Here is a 25,690-nt window from a genome sequence, read left to right on the forward strand (position 1 = left end):
TCTCATAAAACGATAAAAGCCATCTCCAGCCTATCATTTAGCTAACTCCAGCACAGCATATTAGTTTTAGCTAATATATTAATGCTTAGATTGTAAAGTCTAAAATAAGATGCTAATTTACCAAATAAGAAGCATTACTTTATGTTATATATTTGCCGCATATTTAAAGTATATTTCAGTAACGAATCATTGCCTAGCTCTCTATCTTACAAGTAAAAAAGATAAATGGTAAACTCTAAGAATGCCACACTGCAAAACAGGACAAATCTAAAGGTTCCTATAAGTCATTTTATTACTTTATTTATTTAATTATTACAAGCAAAGGACTGAGTTCAAAACAGGGTGAAGTTTGGACAACAGACCAAACCTGAATTACTTTCCTGTGGCTACTGTAATAAATTACAACAAATTCAGTGGCTTGAAACAGAAAAATGTAAAATCAGTATCACTCAGTTAAAATCAAAGTGTCAGTAGGGCCATACTACCTCTAGAGACTCTAAGAAAGAATCCACTCTGTCTTTTTCCGGTTCTGGATCTTGCTTAACAATATGATTGAGTAACAGTCATGTTTTATTTTATTGTTTTATTTTATTTTATTGTTTTCTTCTTTTTTTTTTCTTTAGTCCCCATATCTGTTCCATCCAAACACTGTTGAAGAAAGAAACAGATCTGCGGGACCACCAAATGCACTGCCAACAGTCATGTTTTGGAACAGTAGTCTAAATCTTTTTGATTGTACATCCCTATTGGTTAAAAAAAAAAAAAGTTTTACAGCATTCCCAAATTATGGCTATCAATTAATTTGGAAATTATATATAACTGTACACAAAATTAAAAATTTAAAAGGATAAGATAAAAACATGGAATTATATCTGTTTTAAGGTTATTTTGTTTCTCTTTCTTTCTCACTGTTTGTTTTCTGCACCACGGTGGCTCATTATGAGCATTGCCTTGGCATACACATCTACCATTTTGGATTGTATTATCTTAAGGGTTGAATCTAAGGAATAAGGATTTCATAGACAATGCATTGGGGCAAGGCATTGGAGAAGGTCTTAAATTTAGGAAAAAGTCCATTTTAAATTGGAGTATGAGATTTGTTTAAAAGATTAGAATGCATTTAGAAAATCCTTATGCTTACTATATTAGTTTCCTCTGAAACTAGCAAACAAGTTATCTGCTTCCAAAATGCAATGATGAAATAAGCACTGAATAACAGTTAAAGATATTGCCATTCCAAAAGGGAGAAAAGAGGAGGAAAAAGGTTCAACAGTCCCAAGCCATTTTGAAATCCAGAAGGGCAAATTCCATTAGGATTCAAGGCCTGGGAATAATCTTCTGTGGCTTGAACCTCTACGTTGGTGGTTCTGGCCTCTGCACCTGAATCCAGCCTATGGGCCTGGCCTCAGGCCTCTGGGCCTGTAGCTCCTACCATGAAGTCATTTTTCCTTTTCCTTCCTTTTTTAAGCATATGTTTGCAGGTGAGCAGTTTTATCAGCCTGATTCTGGTCTGCAGAATTTTAAAAGTCTGACAGCCTTCTTTCATTTAATCCTGTTTTTCTCCTTTCAGTCCAAGCTGGCAGTGTTCCTTCTGATTTAATATTTCCAAATCCCCATTGGGTCTCCTGTGTATGCACACCAATCCATGTCACTAGGCAAAGAGAGTCTTCCACAGATCTTTCTTGGATAACCTCCTCTCTATCCCTGGCTTCTGCTATAATGATTGAATGGATCCATGAGTCAAACATCCAATCCCTTCAACACTAGGAAAAGTTGTTCAGTCACACCCTCACTTCTCTCCAGAGTGAATCTCAGTTTTATCAACTTTGCAGTCTCAATAGGCTGAAAATTTCCCAAATGATAGAGTCCTGGTTTTGAGGGGTTTTATTTGTTTGTTTGGTTAGTAGCATTCATTCCCTCAATTTAACTCTTTCCTCTTGCACTCTACTATAAGCATCAGGAAGAAACCAGGCTGTACCTGGAACACTTTGCCTGGAAATTTCCTCAGCAAAAATATCCACGTTTACTGATTACAAGTTATGGTTTCCACACAACTGTGGCAAACAATTGTGCAGCTAAGTTTCCACCACTATATAACAAGGATAACCTTTCTCCAGTTCCCAATATCAGGTTCCTCATTTCCTTCCAAGTCTTCACCAGCACTTTTAACAACATTCCTACCAACATTTTGCTTCTAACAATATATGTATTCTCTAAGACTATATATTTATAGACTCTCTCTAATATGGCTCCTCACTTCCTTCAGATCCCTCACCAGAAGTGCCTTTAACATCCATAGTTGTACTGCACACTTCAAAATTCCTCTAGCCTCCACCAATTATCTAATCCCAGGTGTCTGTTACAGCAGCACACCACATCGTGTATCAAAATCTCTATTACTTTCCTGTGGCTACTGTAATAAATTACAATAAATTCAGTGGCTTAAAACAGAGAAATTTAAAATCAGTATCACTCAGTCAAAATCAAAGTGTCAGTAGTGCCACACTACCTCTGGAGACACTAGGAAAGAATCCATTCCTTGTCTTTTTCAGCTTCTGGGAGCTACCAGCATTCCTTGGCTTGTGGCTATATCATTCTAATCTCTGAGATGTGTGGTCAAATCTCCCTCTGTTTTCCTCTTATAAGGATATATGTGACTGCATTCAGTCCCACCAGAAATCCACGACGATCTCTTCATCTCAAGATTTTTAATTTGCAAATATGGAAAGAGTGTGTTCCCATATTGGTAACATTTCAGGTTCCAGGGGTTGAAAACTATTAGAACTTTAGAAACCATTATTCAGTTTTACTGCATTTATTTACTGTAAAAATATGTTTATGCAGAAAAATACAGAAATATACTGACACATTAACAGAAATTGTCACTAAACAATGTATTAGAAGTTTCTTTTATGTTAATATTTTCCCAAATTTTCCACAATACGTATATTTTACTTCTTAAAACTTGGGGTAGAGAAGGAAAAGAAGGAAAACACTCTAAAAGAGTTACTGTGGGGCCAAGGGACAACTTGACTTTGTTTTTGGCAGGACTAGATTTTTTTATTAAATGAACTGGCAGCAATAAGCAATATGAAGGCAATTAAGAAACAATTCCACATACTAGCATTTAAAGAATACCTACGGGTCAGGTGTGGTGGCTTATGCTTGTAATTCCAGCACTTTGGGAGGCTGAAGAGGGTGGATGGCTTGATCCCAGGAGTTTGAGACCAGCCTGGCCAACATGGTGAAACCCTGTCTCTACTAAAAATACAAAAACTAGCTGGGTGTGGTGGTGTGCACCTGTAATCCCAGCTACTCGGGATGCTGAGGCAGGAGAATCACTAGAACCCAGGAGGCAGAGGGTGCAGTGAGCCAACATCACACCCCTGCACTCCAGCCCAGGTGACAGAGCAAGACTCTGTCTCAAAAAAAAAAAAAAAAAAAAAAAAAAAGTTTAATAAGATCTAATTAAATAGAAAGCTATCTGATGTTCATACATTGGAAGACTTAAAACTGGACAGGCACGGTGGCTCATGCCCATAATCCCAACATTTTGGGAGGTCACGGTAGGCAGATCACTTGATGTCAGGAGTTCAAGACCAGCCTGGCCAACATGGTGAAACCCTGTCTCTACTAAAAATACAAAAATTAGCCTGGTGTGGTGGCATGCACCTGTAATCCCAGTTACTTAGGAGGCTGAGGCAGGAGAATCACTTGAACCCAGGAGGTAGAGGTTGCAGTGAGTTGAAATCATGCCACTGTACTCCAGCCTAGGGGACACAGTGAGACTCTGTCTAAAAAAAGAAAAAGGAACACTTAATATTGTTATAAGAGAGCAACAATTCCCAAAGCGATCTACGGGGTCAATGTTATCTCTATCAAAATTCCATCACTGTTTTTGTTTTTTGTTTGATTACTTTTTTTTTGTTTTGCAGAAATGGAAAAAATTACCTAGGATTTTTAAGGAAGCCTCATGTTCACATGAAATTGCTAGGGACCCTGAATGGCCAAAACAATCTTGGGAAAAAAAAAAAAAAAGAACCAAGTTAAAGGACACACACTGCCCAATTTGGAACTTAACTAAAAAGCTACAGTAATCAAAACGGTATGGTACTAGCACAATGATAAACATATAGACAATGGAATAGAACAGACAGTCTAGAAATAAACCCATACATCTATGTTCAACTGATTTTCTACTAGGGTGCCAAGTCTATTCAGTGGGAAAATAATTCAATAAATGGTGCTGGGACAACTATATATCCACATACAAAAGAATGAAGGTGAACCCCTAATTCATATGATATATAAAAATTAACTCAGGCCAGGGACAGTGACTCATGCCTATAATCCTAGCACTTTGGGAGACCTAGGCAGGAGTATCGCTTGCATCCAGTAGTTTGAGACTAGCCTGGGTGACATAGTAAGACTCCATCTCTACAAAAAATAAAAGATAAAAATTACCTGGGTGTGGCAATATATGCCTGTAGTCCCAGCTACTCAGGAGGCTGAGATGGGGGCATTGCTTGAGGCTGGGAAGTTGAGGCTGCAGTGAGCTGTGACAGTGCCACTGCACTCAGCCTGGGTGACGGAGTGAGATCTTGTCTCAAAAAAAGAAAAGAAATTAACTCAAATGGATCTGTGAGCTTCTTTTAAGATAACTCTTTAAAGAAAACACAGGGGAAAATCTTCATGACCTTAGATTTGGCAATGGATTCTTAGTGATGTCAAAAGCATAAGAAACAAGAAAATAGAGTGATGTTAGCAAGGTGGCCAACTACAAGTTCCTAGCCCTGCCCTCCACCCCAAAACAAACAAACAAAACAATAAATAACAACTACATTTTGATGAAAATAACTAAAGGAGAGTACCAGAATACAGCAAAGGAGCAGAAGCAACTCCATAGAGCACAAAAACACAGTATGGCCACATAGAGAAGGGAAGAAAAGTCCTTGTCTCCACCACTACTTCCCCTGAGAGGGTCAGCTTGAAACCAGGAGGGACTTCTCCCTTCCAAGAAAAGGTAAACAACAGAACCCCAACAACCATCATCACTACCATGAACACCCACAGTCTTCACCACTGTGGACTTCTGCAGCCCTCATAGGTACTGAACCCAGCTGAGGGAATTGCCCAGAGTCCATATGGCTGTGCTCACCCCAAAGAAGAATCCTACACCTCCCTCATCTTCTATAGCCCTACCTGCTACTGTGCTATACCATTTTGAAAGCAGAGCCTCTCTGGGAGTGCATCCTGCTCTGTACATAAATAGTTACTGTACCCTTCCATCCCTGAGGTTTTGTTGTCACTGTAAAAAGCCTGTCTAGTGACCTGCCATCCTCAAGCCTACCTGCTACAATGCCCTACCCTTGGGGTCAAGCTGCTATGGAGCCATTCCATCCCCTATATCCCAGTTGTTTCTGTGTCCTACTCCTCAGGGTCTAAGCTAATGCAGCACTTCACCTTCTGAGAAATAAGGGCTTTGGCCAAGCAGAGCAGTCACACCTCTGGCACCTGAGCCAAAGCAGCACCAGAGCTGACATGGCACCCCACCTCCCAGGCAACCTGTGCACTGGTCTAGCCAAGCAGTTGATCCCCGTTGGCAACTGAAACAGGCAGGGCCCCGTATCCCGGGGAAATAAGAGCATTGGTTGAGTTGAACCACCCTGTCTTCCAGGTGGAACAGATGCAACACCCTATCCATAGAACCAGACTAGTCCCCAGAGTCTACACTGCTGAAGCATCCCACCTCCTCAGACAGTAGAGTCATCCTTGTGCTACTCCTTGCCCTCCAGGGCCCAAGACACAGCTGTGCTCCACCATTACCGGGTAACTATTGTTGCTGCACCTGGCCTCACAAAACTTAGGCCTCTGCTGTGTACTACCAGCCTAGGGTCCAGAGTCCCCACTGCAGAGTGCCTCATGCCCCAGGGCCTGAGTTTCTGGTGTGTACTCTTGACTCTGGGACTCTTGCTCCCTGGGGCTCAGGCCGTTGGAGCACCCCTTCTTCTCCAGAACTATGCCAGTTCTGTGCCCTGCCCCCAGGATCAGAGTCACAGCTACGTCCCTGCCCCATGAGAACAAGCTGCTGTGGTAAACCTCAGCGTCACAGACCCTAATTTTGTGGCTAATCTGCATCTACTCAGACCTCATAGAGTAAATGTGCAGCCCAAGTCCCAGGTGCTACAGTAGTTTCAATGACCCTGAGCTCAGCACACTGTATCCACAGCTAATCCAAGCATGCACCCTGCAGCCCAGCACTGCTGTGACTGCCTGTGGGCCATGTCAGATCAGACACCAAAAAGGATCCCCTCAGTTAGGATCGCTCCCATTGTTGGGAAAACAAGAACTCGAGGACCCCAAAGTCCTTGCAACTGAGGATCCTAACAACTCATGCTGCCAGTACTGCTGCAACAAACTCTTAAAGCTTAAGCTACTTAGGCACCCAAAGTCATCAATGACACTGATTATAGTTAAAGAAGCTGCACAGAAACTACCAGTGTGCCCACTCAGAATAAGAGCCACCATACCCTGTCCAATTGGTACATACAGGTGAAAGCCTTTCCCTATGAAAACCACTATGTAAAGTTTGGAAGAGGTGATTGTTCCACCAGATGTGCAGATATAAATGCTGGGTAGGACACAAAATACAAAAAAGCAAGGAAATGTGACACCACAAAAGAAACACAGTAATTCTCCAGTAACTGACCCCAAAGAAATGAAAAGTTATAAACTGCCTAAAAAAGAATTCAAAATAATGATCTTAAGGAAACTCAGTGAGACACAAGAGAATACAGACAGATAATTCAACAAAACCAGGAAAATGATTAGAGATCTGAATGAGAAACTCAACGGAGACAGAAATCATTTAAAAACAACCAATCAAAACTCCTGAAGCTGAAGAATCCAATGAATGAAATAAAAAAAAAAAAATAGAGCTTCAACAGCAGATTAGAAAAGTAGAAAAAGAATTTGTGACTTCAGAAGAAGTTTTTGAAATCAGCCAGTCAGGAGAAAAAAAGGAAAAAGAATGAAAAAGAGTAAAGAAAGCCTATGGGACTTATGGGACACCATCTGGCAAACAAATTTTCACATTATGAAAGCCACGGAAGCAGAGGAGACAGTAAAAGGACAGAAAGCTTATTTAATAAAATAATCCACATATGTAATCCCAGCATTCTGGAAGGCCAAAATGAGAGGGTCGCTTGAGGCCAGGAGTTCAGAACAAGCCAGGGCAACACAGTGAGACCCTATCTCTACCAAAAACAAATGTGTTTTAGTTAGCCAGGCATGGTGGAACAATCTCTAATACCAGCTATTTTTGAGAGGCTGAGGTGGGGAAGATCATTTGACCCAAGGAGTTCAAGGTTGCAGTGAGCTATGTCCAAGACACTGCACTCCAGCTTGGGCAACAGGGCAAGACTCTGTCTCTAAAAAAATTTTTTTTTAATAAATCAAATTTGCTGAAAACTTCCCAAGTCTTAGTTGAAACACTGATATCCAGATCCAGGAAGCTCAAAAGTCCCCAAACAGGTTCAACCCAAAGACATCTTTACCAAGATGCATAATCACCAAATTGTCAAAAGTAAAAGGCAAGGAGAAAATTCTAAAAACATCAAGAGAAAACTGACATGTCACATACAAGGGAATCTCCATTAGATAATCAGTACACTTCTCAACAGAAATCTTACAGGTCAAGAGAAAATGGGATGACATATTCAGACAGCTGAAAGAAAACAAGTGTCAGCCAAAAATACTATACCCAGCAAAGCTATTCTTCAGATATTAAGGTTACATAAAGACCTTCCCAGATAAGAAAAAGCTGAGGGAATTCATCACCACTAGACCAGCCTTACAAGAAATGCTCACGAGTGCCACAACTGAAAGCAAAGGGACAACAATTACTATCAAGAAAGTATGTGAAAGTATATAATTCACCAGTAGATAACTTCGAAATCAAACTCAGAATACCATAGTGCTGTAATGGTGCTATATAAATCTTTCAATCTTGTAGTATAAACATAAAAAACCAAAATGGTCAAAAACAGCTATAATTCAAAGTTAAGGAACACACAAAAGATAAAGTAAATTAAGGCAACAAAAATATAAATGAAGAATAGGGAAAATATCTAGAGTACTTTTATGTGAATAAAGTTAAGCTGTTACCAGCTTGAAATAGTCTGCTTTAACTACAAGATTCTTAAAGTCAGCCCAATGGTAACCACACAAAAAAAATACAGTGAATATGCAAATTAGAAAGAGAAATGAAATAGACCTAGGTAAATAACAAGAGGAAGAAAGGAACAAAGGATCTACAAAACAAACAGAAAACAATTAACAAAATGGCAGGAGAAAAGTCCTTTCCTAGGATGAACGTAAACGGATTAAATTCCCTAAAAAAGATACATAATGGTTGAACTGATTTAAAAAAAAAAAAGATCCAACTATATATGCTGTCTACAAGGAACTCACTTTAGCTTTAAGGACGCACACAAACTGAAAGTAAAGGAATGAAAAATATATTCCATGCAAATGATAACCAAAAAAGAGCAGAGGTGAGTATACATACAGCAGATAAAACAGACGTCAAGTCAAAAACTTTCAGAAAAGACAAAGAGGGTCAGTATTTAATGGCAAAAAAGTCCATTCATCAAGAGAACATAATAATTGTAAATATGTATGTGCACAACATTGGACGAACTAAATATATGAAGCAAATATTAATAGACAGGAAGGGATGAAACAGCAATACAATAATAAACATCTATAGAATGTTCCATCCAACAACAGCAAAATACACATTCTTCTCTAGTGCACATGAAACATTCTTTAGGATAGACCACATGTTAGGCTGCAAAACAAGTCCTAACAAATGTAATAACATTAAAATCACATCGTGTCATTTTGATCACAACAGTATCAAACTAGAAATCAACAACAGGAACAATTTTGGAAAATTCAAAAATACGTGAAAATTACACAGGATGCTCCAGGGCAACCAATGGGTCAAAGAAGAAATCAAAAAGGAAATTTAAAAATATTATGAAACAAATGATAGTGGAAACAAAACATACCAATACTTACATGATGCAGCAAAAGTGGGTCTAAGAGGGAAGTTTATAGCAATAAATACCCACATTAAAAAAGAAATATTTCAAATAAATAACTAACATTATGTATCAAGGAAATAAAAAAAGAACAAAGAAAACCGAAAATTAGCACTAGGAAGGAAAAAATACAGAAATAAATCAAATAGAAAAAACATAGGGGAAAAAAATCAATCAAACTGAGTTAGTTTTTTGAAAATCTAAACAAAATTGACAAATGCTTAGCTACACTAAGCAAAACAAGATAGAAGACTTAAATAAAACCAGAAATAAAAGTAGAGACATTTCAACAGACACCAAAGAAATAAAAATAATAATAAGCGACTACTATGAACAATTACATGCCAACAAACTGGATAACCTAGAGTAAGCGAATAAATTCCTAAAAAATATAACCAACCAAGATTAAAGCAGGAAGAAGTAGAAAGCCTGCACAGGTCAATTACAAACAGAGACTGGAATATAAACTTAAAGTCTCCCAAGGGACTAAAAAGCCCAGAACTAGATGGCTTCACAGCTGACTTCTACCAACTTTCAAAAAAGAATTAATACCAGTACTTCTTAAACTCTTCCAAGGAAATAGAGCTAGAGGGAATGTGCCTAACACATTTTCAGAGGCCAACATCAGCTCATGCCTAATCCAAAGACGCCACAAAAAAAAAAAAAAAAAAAAAGAAAGAAAGAAAAAGAAAACTACAGGCCAATCTCTCTGATGTAAAAAATATTAGTAAACCGAATTCAAATAGCCAAGATAGGAGAACTACCTAAGTGTACATCAACAGATGGCTGTTTGTGTTACTATAAAGAAATACATGAGGCCCAGAGCTGAGCAGAACTAATAGAAATCTACAGTACTCTCCACCCCAAATCAAGAGAATATATATTCTTCTCAGCACCATATAGCACTTATCCTAAAATTGACCACATAATTGGAAGTAAAACACTCCTCAGCAAATGTAAAAGAACAGAAATCACAACAAACTGCCTCTCAGACCACAGTGCAATCAAATTAGAACTCAGGATTAAGACACTCACTGAAAATCGCACAACTACATGGAGACTGAACAACCTGCTGCTGAATGACTACTGGGTAAATAATGAAATGAAGGCAGAAATAAAAATGTTCTTTGAACAGTCCATGCTCATGGATAGGAAGAATCAATATTATGAAAATGGCCATACGGCCCGAGGTAATTTATAGATTCAATCTATAATTTATATATCAAGCTACCAATGACTTTCTTCACAGAATTCGAAAAAACAATTTGAACGTTCGTATGGAACCAAAAAAGAGCCCACATTGCCAAGACAGTCCTAAGCAAAAAGAACAAAGCTGGAGGCATCAAGCTACCTGACTTCAAACTATACTACAAGGTTACAGTAACCAAAACAGCATGGTACTGGTACCAAAACAGAGATATAGACCAATGGAACAGAACAGAGGCCTCAGAAATAACACCACACAGCTACAACCATCTGATCTTTGACAAATCTGACAAAAACAAGAAATGGGGAAAGAATTCCCTGTTTAATAAATGGTGCTGGGAAAACTAACTAGCTATATGTAGAAAGCTGAAACTGGATCCCTTCCTTACACCTTATACAAAAATTAATTCAAGATGGATTAAAGACTGAAATGTTAGACCTAAAACCATAAAAACCTTATAAGAAAACCTAGGCAATATCATCCAGGACATAGGTATGGGCATAGACTTCATGACTAAAACACCAAAAGCAATGGCAACAAAACCCAAAATAAACACATGGGATCTAATTAAACTAAAGAGCCTCTGCACAGCAAAAGAAACTACCATCAGAGTGAACAGGCAACCTACAGAATGGGAGAAAATGTTTGCAATCTACCAATCTGACAAAGGGCTAATATCCGGAATCTACAAAGCACTTAAACAAATTTACAAGAAAAAAATCAAACAACCCCATCAAAAAGTGGGCAAAGGATATGAACAGACACTTCTCAAAAGAAGACATTTCTGCACCCAACAAACACATGAAAAAATGCTTATCATCAATGGTCATCAGAGAAATGCAAATCAAAACCACAATGAGATACCATCTCAAACCAGTTAGAATGGCCATCATTAAAAAGTCAGGAAACAACAGGTGCTGGAGAGGATGTGGAGAAATAGGAACACTTTTACACTGTTGGTGGGAGTGCAAACTAGTTCAACCATTGTGGAAGACAGTGTGACAATTCATCAAGGATCTAGAACTAGAAATACCATTTGACCCAGCCATCCCACTACTGGGTATATACCCAAAGGATTATAAATCATGCTACTATAAAGACACATGCACATATATGTTTATTGCGGCACTATTCACAATAGCAAAGACTTGGAACCAACCCAAATGTCCATCAATAACAGACTGGATAAAGAAAATGTGGCACATACACACCATGGAATACTATGCAGCCATAAAAGAGTATGAGTTCATGTCCTTTGTAGGGACATGGACGAAGCTGGAAACCATCATTCTGAGCAAGCTATTGCAAGGACAGAAAACCAAACACCGCATGTTCTCACTCATAGGTGGGAAATGAACAATGAGAACACTTGGACACAGGGCGGGGAACATCACACACTGGGGCCTGTCGTGGGGTAGGGGGATGGGGGAGGGATAGTATTAAGAGAAAAACCTAATGTAAATGATGAGTTAATGGGTGCAGCACACCAACATAACACATGTATACATATGTAACAAACCTCAACGTTGTGCACATGTACCCTAGAACTTAAAGTATGATAATAAAAAAAAAAAAAGGTGTTCTTTGAAAACAATGAGAACAAAGCTACAATTTACCAGAATCTCTGGGGCACATTTAAAGTAGTTTGTAGAGGGAAATGTAGAGCACTAAATGCCCACAAGAGAAAGCAGGCAAGATCTAAAATCAACACCCTAACATCTCAATTGAAAGAACTAGAGAAGCAAGAGCAAACAAATTCAAAAGCTAGCAGAAGGCAAAAAATAACTAAGATCAGAGCAGAACTGAAGAAGATAGAGACACAAAAAATCAATGAATCCAGGAGCTGTTTTTTCTTTAAAGATAACAAAATAGACCGCTAGCAAGACTAATAAAGAAGAAAAGAGAGAAGAATCAAATAGACGAAATAAAAAATGATAAAGGGGATATCAACACCGATCCCACAGAAATAGAAATTACCATCAGAGAATACTATAAACACCTCTACTTAAATAAACTAGAATTTCTAGAAGAAACAGATAAATTCCTGGACACATACACCCTCCCAAGACTAAACCAGGAAGAAGTTGAATCTCTGAATAGACCAATAACAGGTTCTGAAATTGAGGCAATAATTAATAGGCTACTAACCAAAAAAAGCCCAGGACCAGACAGATTCACAGCTGAATTCTACTGGAAGTACAAACAGGAGCTAGTACCATTTCTTCTGAAACTATTCCAATCAATAGAAAAAGAGGGAATACTCTCTAACTCATTTTATGAGGCCAGCATCATCCTGATACCAAAGGCTGGCAGAGACACAACAAAAAAAAAAAGAGACTTTCAGGCCAGTATCCCTGATGAACACTGATGCAAAAATCGTCAATAAAATACTGGCAAATTGAATCCAGCAGCACATCAAAAAGTTTATCCACCACGATCAAGTTGGCTTCATCCCTGGGATGTAAGGCTGGTTCAACATATGCAAATCAATAAATGTAATCCATCACATAAACAGAGCCAACGACCAAAACCACGTGATTATCTCAATAGATGCAGAAAAAGCCTTAGACAAAATTCAACTAACTTTCATGCTAAAAACTCTCAATAAACTAGGTATTGTTGAAACGTATCTCAAAATAACAAGAGCTATTTATGACAAACCCACAGCCAGTATCATACTGAATGGGCAAAAACTGGAAGCATTCCCTTTGAAAACCTGCACAAGACAAGGATGCCCTCTCTCACCACTCCTATTCAACATAGTTATTGGAAGCTCTGGTCAGGGCAAAGAGGCAAGAGAAAGAAATAAAGCGTATTCAAATAGGAAGAGAGGAAGTCAAACTGTCTCTGTTTGCAGATGACATGATTGTATATTTAGAAAACCCCATCTTCTCAGCCCAAAATCTCCTTAAGCTGATAAGCAACTTCAGCAAAGTCTCAGGATACAAAACCAATGTGCAAAAATCACAAGCATTCCTATACACCAAGAACAGACAAACAGAGAGCCAAATCATGAATGAACTCCCATTCACAATTGCTTCAAAGAGAATAAAATACCTAAGAATCCAACTTACAAGGGATGTGAAGGACCTCTTTAAGGAGAACTACAAACCACTACTCAACAAAATAAAAGAGGACACAAACAAATGGAAGAACATTCCATGCTCATGGATAGGCAGAATCAATATCGTGAAAATGGCCATACTGCCCAAGGTAATTTATAGATTCAATGCTATCCCCATCAAGCTACCACTGACTTTTTTCACAGAGTTGGAAAAAACTACTTTAAAGTTTATATGGAACCAAAAAAAGGGCCTGTATAGCCGAGACAATCTTTAGCAAAAAGAACAAAGCTGGAGGCATCAAGCTACCTGACTTCAAACTATAAGGCTACAGTATGGTACTGGTGCCAAAACAGAGAGATAGACCAATGGAACAGAACAGAGGCCTCAGAAATAACACCACACAGCTACAACCATCTGATCTTTGACAAACCTGACAAAAAAAAGCAATGGGGAAAGAATTCCCTATTTAATAAATGGTGCTGGGAAAACTGGCTAGCCATAAATAGAAAGCTGAAACTGCATCCCTTCCTTACACCTTATACAAAAATTAATTCAAGATGGATTAAAGACTGAAATGTTAGACCTAAAACCGTAAAAACCCTAGAAGAAAACCTAGGCAATATCATCCAGGACATAGGCATGGGCAAAGACTTCATGACTAAAACACCAACAGCGATGGCAACAAAACCCAAAATAAACACACGGGATCTAATTAAACTAAAGAGCCTCTGCACAGCAAAAGAAACTACCATCAGAGTGAACAGGCAACCTACAGAATGGGAGAAAATGTTTGCAATCTACCAATCTGACAAAGGGCTAATATCCAGAATCTACAAAGAACTTAAACAATTGTACAAGAAAAAAGCAAACAACCACAACAAAAAGTGGGCAAAGGATATGAACAGACACTTCTCAAAAGAAGACATTTAGGCAGCCAACAGACATATGAAAAAATGCTCATTATCACTGGTCATCAGAGAAATGCAAATCAAAACCACAATGAGATACCATCTCATACCACTTAGAACGGCGATCATTAAGAAGTCAGGAAACAACAGATGCTGGAGAGGATGTGGAGAAACAGGAATACTTTTACACTGTTGGTGGGAATGTAAACTAGTTCAACCATTGTGGAAGACAGTGTGGTGATTCCTCAAGGATCTAGAACTAGAAATACCATTTGACCCAGCCATCCCACTACTGGGTATATACCCAAAGGATTATAAATCATGCTACTATAAAGATACATGCACACATTTGTTTATTGCAGCACTATTCACAATAGCAAAGACTTGGAACCAACCCAAATGTCCATCAATAATAGACTGGATAAAGAAAATGTGGCACATATGCACCATGGAATACTAGACAGCCATAAAAAAGGATGAGTTCATGTCTTTACAGGGACATGGATGAAGCTGTAAGCCATTATTTTCAGCAAACTATCACGAGAACAGAAAACCAAACACTGTATGTTCTCACTCATAAGTAGAAGTTGAACAATGAGAACACATGGACACAGGGAGAGAAGCTTCACACACCAGGGCCTGTTGGGGGTTGGGGGGCTGGGGGAGAAGTAGCGTTAGGAGAAATACCTAATGTAAATGACAAGTTGATAGGTGCAGCAAACCAACATGGCACATGTATACCTATGTAACAAACCTGCATGTTGTACACATGTACCCTAGAACTTAAAGTATAATATCAATAATTTTTTAAAAAAGAAATATGTGAGGCTTGGCAATTTATAAAGAAAAGTGGCTTAATTGGCTCACAGTTCTGCAGGAGGTAAAAGCGTAGCACCAAAATCTGCCCAGCTTCTAGTGAGAACCTTAGGAAACTCACAACCATGGCAGAAGACAAAAAGGGAGCACATCACATGGTGAGACTGGGAACAAGAGAACAAGGAGGGAAAGGAACCAGACTTTTAAACAACTAGATCTTGTGAGAACTCAGTGAACAAGAACTCACTTATCACAAGAGGATGGTGCTAAATCATTCATGAGGGATCCACCCCCGTGATCTAATCACCTCCCACCAGCCCCCACCTCCAACACTGGGAATCACATTTCAACATGAGAGCTGAAGGAGACAAAGACCAAACCATATCAACGGATGAATGGATAAAGAAACTGTGATATATACAGGTTGAGCACCCCTAATCCAAAAATCTGAAATTCTAAATCTTCTAAAATACAAAACTTTAGGAGTACCAACATGATCAAAAGAAATACTCATTGGAACATTTTGGTCTTCAGGTTTTTGAATTTGGGACGCTCAACCAAGTAAGTATATAATACAAATATTCCAAAATCCAAAAATATCTGAAATCCACAACACTTCTGGTCCTAACCACTTCAAAGAAGAGATAGTCACCTTGTATATACAATGGAATACTATTTAGCCTTATAAAGGGAGATCCTGCCATTTGCCACAACATGGATGAATCTAGAGGACACTATGCTGAATGAAATAAATCAGACACAGAAAGAAAATTACTGCATGATCTCACTTATACATGGGATCTCGGGGAAAGAAAAGTCAAATATACAAGGACAGAGAATAAAACAGCAATTACCAATGGGCAGGGCTGGGGGAGGAAATGCAAAATATAGGTCAATGGATACAAAGGAGCACACATGTACGATGAACAAGTCTAAAGATCTAATGTATAACACAAGGACTACAGCTAATTATAGTGTAATGTATTCAGGATTTTTGTTAAATGGGTAGACTTTTAACAAAGTCTATGTATGGCTGCTCTTGCTGCATACATAAAAATGAGAAACTACGTGAGATGATGGATATGAAGCAGTACAATGTTCTCAGTAGTCTATGAAAAATTGAAAATATAATTGCTGGTACAACCAGTAAAAATAATAATTCAAAGAGGTATAGCTAATAAGCCAAAAAGTAAATTAAAGTGGAATTCCTACAAATATTATCTTGGAATCAAGAGAAGGCAAAAAGAAGGACTAGAGGAAACAATAAATAATAAAATCATAGACTTAAATGCAACCATATCCATAAATATGTTATTTGAATATAACTTATATATAGTCATATATTTTATTACCCCAAGTTACAAATTAATTGGACTAAACCCTCCAATTAAAAGGTAGAGATTGCAACAGCCTCCCATAGTACTAGGATTACAGACATGAGCCACTGTACCTGGCCTCTTTCTATTACTTATTTATTTATTTTTTAAGTGAACCGTAAAACAGCCTCAGTCAGATCCTTCAGGAAATATTCCAGAAGAAGGCACTGTTATTATAGGAGACGAAAGCTCCATGTGCATTATTGCCCCTAAGACCTTCAAGTGGGACAAGATGTGGAGGTGGAAGATGATGATATGGATGATCCTGACCCTGTGTAGGCCAAGGCTAATGTGTGTGTTTGTGTCTTCATTTTTAACAAAAAAAAGCTTAAACAGTAAAAAACAAATCTTAAAAATAGAAAAACACTTATAGAATAAGAATACAAAGAAAGAAAATACTTTTTTACAACTGTATAATGTGTTTGTGTTTAAGCTAAGTGTTACTACGAAAGCTTCAAAAAGTTTTTAAAAATTTAAAGTTTATCAAGTAAAAATATTAGTTAGGTAGAAGGAATAAGATCTAGTATTTGGTAGCATAATAGTACAATATAGTTAGCAATAATTTATTGTACGTTTCAAAATAACTAAAAGAGTGGAATCAGAATGTTCCTAATACAAAGAAATGATAAATGCTTGAAGTGATGGATATCCCAATTACCCTGACGTCATTACACATTGTATGCCTGGCTGAAAATATCACATGTACCCCATAAATATGTACAATTATGTATCCATAATACTTAAAAATAAAAAATTTTAAAAATAAGTAAAGGGAATGTTTTAAAAAAGAAAAAAGTTACCATAAGACAAGGTTAGTTTATTATTAAAGAAAAATTTTTTCTATACATTTAGTGTTGCCTAAGTGTACAGTGTTTATAAAGTCTACAGTAGTGTATACTAATGTCCTAGGTCTTCACTTACCATTTGCTCAATGGCTCACAGAGAGCAACTTCCAGTCCTGCCACCTTCATTCTTGGTAAGTACCCTCTACAGGTGTATCATTTTTTATCTTTCAGACCATATTTTTATCACACCTTTTCTGTTTAGATATATTTAGATATACAAATACCTACCACTATGTTACAATTGTCAATAGTATTCACTACAGTAACATGCTGTAAAGGTTTGTAGCCTAAGAGAAATGGGCTAAACCATATAGCCTAGGTGTGTAGTAGACTATACCATCTAGGTTTATGTAAGTACACTTGATAACATTCACACAATGATGAAATGACACATTTCTTAGAACATATCTCCATTGTTAAGCAACACATGACTATATACATAAGCACAAACCATCATAATGAACCAGTGATCTATCTCACTTGACCCAGTTGTTGATAATTCATATAGTCATCTAGTATGTATTATCTACTATGTGCTAGGTGCTTGGGACACAAGAGCATTCAAAAGAGACAAAAATCTCTGTCCCTGGCATTTTATATTCTTTGAAAGGTGGGGAGAGGAGCCAAGGGGAGGGGAGAATAAATATAATGATTAAGTAAATTATATAACACGTTAGAAGGTGATAAATGTAGAAAAAAGTAAAATAGAAGGCGGTGTTGCAATTTTAAGCAGGGTAGTCTTCACTGAGAAGGAAGCATTGAGAAAATACTTTGAGCAAAGTAGATAAGGGAGTTAGCCATCTAAGAAAAATCATTCTAGGTAGTGATAAAAGCTAGTGCTAAACCAGACCACACTTGACTTGCTCAAGCATGGAGTAAAGCGAGCAAGGGAGATAATACCAAGAGATGAAATCAAAGCAAACTGGAAAGGAGGAAAGGCACATTTGGAGGGCCTTATAGGCCATTTGGAGGATGCAAGGTTTCTGAACAAAGTAGAAACATAATTTCATTTTGGTTATAAAAGCCCAAAAAAATGTTTTATGGAAGGTGCTTCAAGGCATATAATCAAAATGAGAAAAATCTCCCCTGAATATCAAGAATATCTTATTTATAACTTATCATTAATCAAAGCCTCCTTTGTTCTATTTCTAAACTATTTCATTCAAATTTAAAGGGGTATTTTCCAAGTTAAATATCCTGAAATTTGTTAGTTCACACAAATGTACTTCATCACTCGTACTGCCTTTAGACTTTCTTTTTTTTTTTTTTTGGAGACAGAGTCTTGCTCTGTCACCCAGGCTGGAATACAGTGGTACGATCTCGGCTCACTGCAACCTCCACCTCCCAGGTTCAAGTGATTCTCGTACCTCAGCCTCCTGAGTAGCTGGGATTATAGGTATATGCCATCATGCCCAGTAAGTTTTTGTATTTTTAGTAGAGACGGGGTTTCACCATGTTGCCCAGGTTGGTATCGAACTCCTGAGCTCAGGCGATCTGCCTGCCTCGGCGTCCCAAAGTGCTAGGATTACAGGCATGTGCCACTGTGCCCAGCCCTCAACCTTCATTTTTAATTCATTATAATCTATTTTTAATCCAATTTAAATTAGAAAATGAGCTTATTTTTACATGAAGTCTTTCCTCACCTTCCTTCTTATAGCCACCATTCTCTAAGTCTTTTCCTTCTTGAATTATGGGAACAGTAACTATATTTCTCTACTTCATTTTTAGGTACATCAGAAACATATCTGTGACTTATTTAAGACTGAGTCTGGGCCAGGTGCAGTGGCTCAAGCCTACAATCCCAGCACTTTGGGAGGTCAAGGTGGGTGGATCACCTGAGGGCAGGAGTTTGAGGTCAGCCTGGCCAACATGGTGAAACCCCATCTCTACTAAAAATACAAAACTTAGCCGGGCATAGTGGGGCACGCCCGTAATCCCAGCTACTTAGGAGGCTGAGGCAGAAGAACTGCTTGAACCTGGGTGGCGGAGGTTGCAGTGAGCCAAGACCATGCCATTGCACTCTGGCCTGGCATGTGAAACTCCGACTCAAAAAACAAAAAAGACTGAGTCCAGCCTGGCACAGTGGCTCATGCCTGTAATCCCTGACCCTTGGGAGGCCAAGGAAGGAAGATCACTTGAGGCAAAAGTTAAGACCAGCCTGGGCAACATAGCAAGACCCCATCTCTACAAAAATAAAAATAATGGCTGGGTATGGTGCTTCACATCTGTAATCCCAGCACTTTTGGAGGCCAAGGTACAAGGATCGTTTGAGCCCAGGAATTCAAGAGCAGCCAAGGCAACATAGTGAGATGAGACCCTGTATCCACAAAAATTTTAAAAAGTAGCAAGGCATGGTGGCAGATGCCTGTAGTCCCAACTTCTCAGGAGGCTGAGATGGAAGGATCACTTGAACCTAAGAGATCAAGACTGCAGTGACATACCACTGCACTCCAGCCTGGGTGACAAAATAAGACCCTGTCTCAAAAAAAAAAAAAAATACAAATACAAAAATTAGCCAGGCATGATAGCACACACCTGTAGTCCCAACTAGTAATACTTGGGAGGCTGAAGTGAGAGGATTGTTGGAGCCTAAGAGGTCTAGGCTGCAGTCAGCTATGACTACACGATTGCACTCCAGCCTGAACAACAGAAAGAGAATCTGTCTCTTTAAAAAATTAATTAATAAGACTAAGTCAGTGTCTTCAGAGAATAGATTATCTTAAATAGATGCAAAAGGCAGTTTGTATCACACAATGGGTTATTTCTATAATCTTTCTCTTATTTTTATCTGTAATTAAGCCCAACTGACATTTTTTAAAGCCACTCAAAGGGCTTTATAACGTATTGATTTGATCCCACAAACTTGACATTTTACTATCAGAACTATGTATATAGCCTGAAATCTGGATGATGTCATAGTCATTAATGAAAATGCCAAAAGCCTATCACCTATTCATTTCCATCCAGAGTAGTCTATTCCTACATAGCTTTCACTTCATAAATATATACTCTTCCCACAATTCTACAATTATCTAGAGGTTTTTGTTTGGTTTTGTTTTCTAAAGAGAGAAACCCACAGAGAAGGAAAACATATATTTTAAACTACATTTGAGAAAGCAGACTTTTTAAAAGAATAAAATTTGCTAGTTCTCTTCCCATTATCATTACTATTTATTTTTTCAGCTATATTCCACCCACATTTAAAGTCCCTAAAATGTTCTTAAAAAGAAATTTGGTGGCCGGGCGCGGTGGCTCACGCCTGTAACCCCAGCACTTCGGGAGGCTGAGACGGGCCGATCACGAGGTCAGGAGATTGAGACCACCCTGGCTAACACGGTGAAATCCCTTCTCTACTGAAAATACAAAAAAATTAGCCGGGCACGGTGGTGGGCGCCTGTAGTCCCAGCTATTCCGGAGGCTGAGGCAGAAGAATGGCGTGAACCCCGGAGGCGGAGCTTGCAGTGAGTGGAAATCGCGCCACTAAACTCCAGCCTGGGCGACAGAGTGAGACTCCGTCTCAAAAAAATAAAAAATAAAAAAAAGAAATTTGGTAAGATCTAAGGATAAACATCTAGGTCTCAGTATAATTTATACCAACTTACTATGACATCTTCAGCCATTCATCACCTTCTGGTTTCCAATCTCCTTTTACCAACCTCTCAAAATTCGTTATAATGGTACCACCTGCACCTAAAAATATGAAAATAAAACAAAAACATTTAGCCAAATTTTCTTGAAAAACATATTTAAAGGGAGCCATAATTCTATCACCTGATAAAAAAATTCCAAGAGGATTCCCAAAATATAATTCTTGGGAAGAAGAAAAAAGTTGCCTTGTATATTTAGGGTACCAAAACAACTGCAATTCTTCTCTTTCACCAGCATGGCAAGTGTCTATTGTACTGTAATTAAGGTTAAACTGGGGCCTCGGGCACAAAGATATGGTTAGAGGTTTGTTTCAGAACTGAAAAATAAAATCCTCTGCTTTATACATTTCCTTTCCTGATATGACCAGTTTTAGGTGCAGTATATTGTAAAAAGAAGTTAGAGAGATGTGTTCAATTCCTACATACAAAACAAAAAGGCAAATGATGCAAAGTTCAGTGATCATGAACCCATAGTCAATCATATTTACTATTTCTAGTAATTCTGAATGAAAAAAACACAGAAAAGACAGAGCAGTATTTTTTGTCCACATGTACCACATAATTTCTTATGTAAACTTATTTTATTTACAGTGGCACTATACTTTAATTAACTATAAATCTTTCTGGTTCTGGGGATCTTAAACCAATCATAAAAATTTTCTATCATAAGACGATCTCAAAATAATGGCTTATGACTAGTACTAGTTTTGAATTAACTTTACTAGCCAACAGAAACAAGGTTTTTACCTTCCAAAAAGTGTCTGTTATTAAAGTATGTGATCCATTAATATAACTAGAGAACTGTTCAGTAATGGTATTAATAATACACCAATAAGAGAATATTTATGAACACATATTGTTAATATTACCTCGGGCCCATCCAATAGCTATCATGACGATCCAGCCATTTTTGTAATAGCTATTAGCATGTGTGACTCCACCTACTATTTTCCAAGTTCTGGTCACTTCCTTCATTCCTGAAGCCAGCAGTTGAACAGGTAGATATGAATAGCCCTGGCAAACTAGGTCATACGGGCAAAAAAATGTAATATACCTGAAAATAAAATGTACACATTTTAATATATGAATGGAATCAGAAGAACAGAAATTAAAATCCAACCTAACAGCAGTAACAATTTGGCAAAACACAACAAATGAAATTTTCCATATAAACATTTAACTTGATTTCAATAAAAGCACAACTTGGGTAGGGAGTCAATATTTTAAATCACATGAAACATATGTCATCTGCCAAAAAGTCATGATCAGAGGAGAATGTAAATTGTGGACTTCTGAATACTTTATAGATAATATGAAATATTTAGTGAGTTCTTAATTTGTGCCTATATTGTTCTAGAAGCTAAGTGCTGAATCCAGTAACAAAACAAATGCATCATCATTTCCAGGGATAGGGAATCCTACACAGTGTCTTTGTCCTCTGGGAAAATGAATTAGAGAAAGGGCCCTTTGGTAACAGCAAGGGCTACATTTCAATCCCAACTAACATATTCACCTGTGCCCCACTGTGCAGGACATAAACTACAATCTATACAAAGGTACATGACAGCTCACAAGAAGGCAGATTAATATTAAGTAAAAACACATTTCTACACAACTGAAAGAATATGAAGCTTGTTCTTTAATTTAGTTCACTAAGCTTAAGTTTTAACCAAATTAAATTGTGATGAAAAATAATTCAACCCATCTCTGGTAAATTATTTTTTTAAACTTCATTTGTTCTAAGCATCTGTTCAAATACTAGCAGTAAGATCTATCGGAAAACATACTGCTTTTTTCTCGCCATTCTCCAAATACTCTGGCAGACAATTTTGTGCTTAAAGTAGAACATATCTTCTTTCTACTGGGATGAATAAAAGACATGGCATGAAAGAATATCATACCTCTTTTAAAAGAAGCTATTAATCCTATTGTAATTCATGATTTATAAAGTCAGAATTCTTCAATGTTCATGAAATATGAAATGCTTGCCAAAATACTGCTTCAGCGACTAAATAAAAAGATACAATAGTCTGTTTAGCCTAAAGCACCCTTTCTTCTTTATCTCCACTTACCAATTCCTTCCTATTCTTCAAGGTGCCACTCAAATATTACCATAGTCATTGACTTTGGGATTCTTGTTTTATTTCATCATCTCAGCTGAGATCACATTCTGATGGCTCTGTAAAACTAAACCAATTGGTTCCTATGCCTAAAAATAGCTCTTTATACATTTTTCTTTATAGTATAAAATAAAGGCTATAATGCTCATAATGAACTATAATAGTTCTCAGATGACAGGAATCATTCATGTTACCCTCTAACCTAAAATTCAGCATGACGAAAAGTAGCCCTGAATTAAATCATTTATTAGCAATCAATCTAGAGACAAAATACAAAATATAGCAAATCAAAGCATTACTTGATAATTAAAAGTTTGAGAAAAAAGAATAAACTATCTGAGAGTAGTAAAAAGATTTCTGAAAACCATTTGTATGGCTTTAAAATTTTACATGTTCATATAAGAATTTTAAAAACAACCAGTATGATTTAAAATTTTTACACATTCATAGAATATTTGAAAAGTCTCTGTATACTTCTCTCTTTGAATATAGAACTAAATTTCTAAGAAGTTGGTTAGGTAATGGGGGAAAGTATACACATTTAATTTTTAAATGTATTTTTAATAAAACAAAAATATTTTTGTATCTATTACAGATTACATTAAGGGGGATTTGTTTTCACCTTAGCAGTAATTAGCACCCAAAAGTAAAATATTAAAAAAAAACAACCAAAAGAATATTACAAATGACCCATTTTCATTCCTTACACTAAGCCTGACTTTAACATGAGTTAAAAACTTATACTATTACAATAGCAATCTTGGACTTTTATATTCAACTATGAGACATCATAGTATAACACAAAAAAATTTGCAATTATTGCAACTCTTCATTTAATCAGATCTTTCTAAAGCACAACTACAATAAGCTAACATTTTAAATAAAAAAACTACTTTCATTTGAGAGTTAAGTAGCCACAGGGCAAAAGAACAATTGTTTATTGTGCTCAGTAGACTTACAAGTAAACATATCAGACTAATGGCACCCTCAACAACCATTCCTGCTCTCTAACAAATTAGCTTTTTAAAATTCTTTTAATAGATCCCTCAACCAACACTTATTAGGTAATAACCTTGTAACCCCTTCTGTAAACATAATTTCACCTTTAACTAAAATTATCACATCTAAGGTAACTTTAACTTGTAAAGTGCCTAAAGAAAACGCATCGCAAAAAGAGAGAAGAAGTGAAATGAGAAAACAATTGACTTATCATACATTTAACTTGTAGAGGTTAAGTTAATGGAGAGAAAAAAGTAACGAAAACATAAAAGTCTCAAACGGGATACAAACAAGATCCTAGACCACTAACAAATGAAATCTCAACCAGTTTAAGAAAAAATGAGAGTAGAATTTAGGTTAATACAAAAAGTTAGGCAGAGAGAAGCTTCCCAGGCTTAGTCACTGAGAACTCTGTTTTCACTCTACTATCAATTCCACTCCTCTATGGAAGACAATATCACTTAACTAAGACAAAACACAATGATAAATTAAATACAGTTCATGTTAGTCCAATATGACAGCTTTGTTCTTGCTCTTATCACCCCAACAAATTGCCAATTTTTTGTACATGCTTTGAAAAGTATAGACAGAATGACACCCATAAAATGATACCTTTTTGTTGTATTTTTCCTCATCTAAATGTAGTCTCGGTTACACAAATGTGCCATATGTAAGTAATTGATACTTGCAGTTTTAAGAAAAATGTACTAGGAAACAAAAATAAACATACTAAAAAATTATAAAATATTTATTTCCCCCGGAAACAGCTTTTCAAAACAAATAAAACCTATGAAAGTGTACACTGTCTTCCAAACAATACTATGACATACCAAGTTATTGTTTCTCTTTGCCAGTAGATGGTGCTGATTTCCAGATGTATACACTATGAGCTACTGTACTAAAGATTACCTTGCTTGCTTGTTTAAAAACATTTCTAACATCATTTTATCTCTCAAATTAAAATCAAATGGGCCAGGCACGGTGGCTCACACCTGTAATCTCAGCAGTTTGGGAGGCCAAGGCAGCCGGATCATAAGGTCAGGAGTTCAAGATCAGCCTGACAAAACATAGAGAAACCCATCTCTACTAAAAAATACAAAAATTAGTCAGCATGGCAGCGGGTGCCTATAATCCCAGCTACTTGGGAGGCTGAGGCAGGAGAATCACTTGAACCCAGGAGGCAGAGGTTGCAGTGAGCCGAGATCGTGCCATTGCACTCCAGCCTGGACAACAAGAGCAAGACTCGTCTCAAAAAAACAACACCTCAAATGAAGCAAAGATTACAAATTTGTTCTAAATATGAAAACTTTATAAAAGAAAATAGTAAAATACACTATGTCTTTAAGCCATAAATTTTTTATATTTAAGGATCTCTGAAGACAAAGATAACATTCCTGTTTCCAGAGCACAAAACAATATACTGTGTAAGTAAAGATTAAAGGACTAGATACCCCAGATTGGAATCCCAGCTTCAACTACTCAGTAACTGTGACACCTCAGGCAAGTTAGTAACCCCTCCATGTCTCAATCACATGCTTTTTAACATGTAATTGAATAAAATAATACCTACATCACAGGGTTCTTGTCAGGTTTAAGTGAG

General features: G+C 37.3%; 1 protein-coding gene across 6 annotated transcripts in view; it reads right to left on the minus strand.

Moving 5' to 3' along the window:
• TMEM38B (transmembrane protein 38B) overlaps nucleotides 1–25,690 on the minus strand; it is a 79,060-nt gene that overhangs the window by 26,141 nt on the left and 27,229 nt on the right. For 2 of the 6 annotated variants that reach the window (XR_012424486.1, XR_012424487.1), the window contains exons 3-5: nucleotides 21,841–22,025; nucleotides 20,927–21,014; nucleotides 4,465–4,605 (exon numbers count right to left, since the gene is read on the minus strand). The exons of 1 other annotated variant lie outside the window; for it this stretch is intronic. Coding sequence is in view for 2 of the 5 variants with exons in the window: in XM_005581129.4 (XP_005581186.1) it covers nucleotides 20,927–21,014; nucleotides 21,841–22,025 (273 nt within the window). In the remaining 3 variants the exon portion in view is untranslated. Of the gene's footprint in view, nucleotides 1–2,897; nucleotides 3,795–4,464; nucleotides 4,606–20,926; nucleotides 21,015–21,840; nucleotides 22,026–25,690 lie in introns of those variants that run through there. 3 more of the 6 variants (XM_005581129.4, XM_015436895.3, XR_012424488.1) reach the window with 2 other exon arrangements.

Source organism: Macaca fascicularis, chromosome 15, assembly GCF_037993035.2.
Source record: "Macaca fascicularis isolate 582-1 chromosome 15, T2T-MFA8v1.1".
NCBI classification, from domain to species: domain Eukaryota; kingdom Metazoa; phylum Chordata; class Mammalia; order Primates; family Cercopithecidae; genus Macaca; species Macaca fascicularis.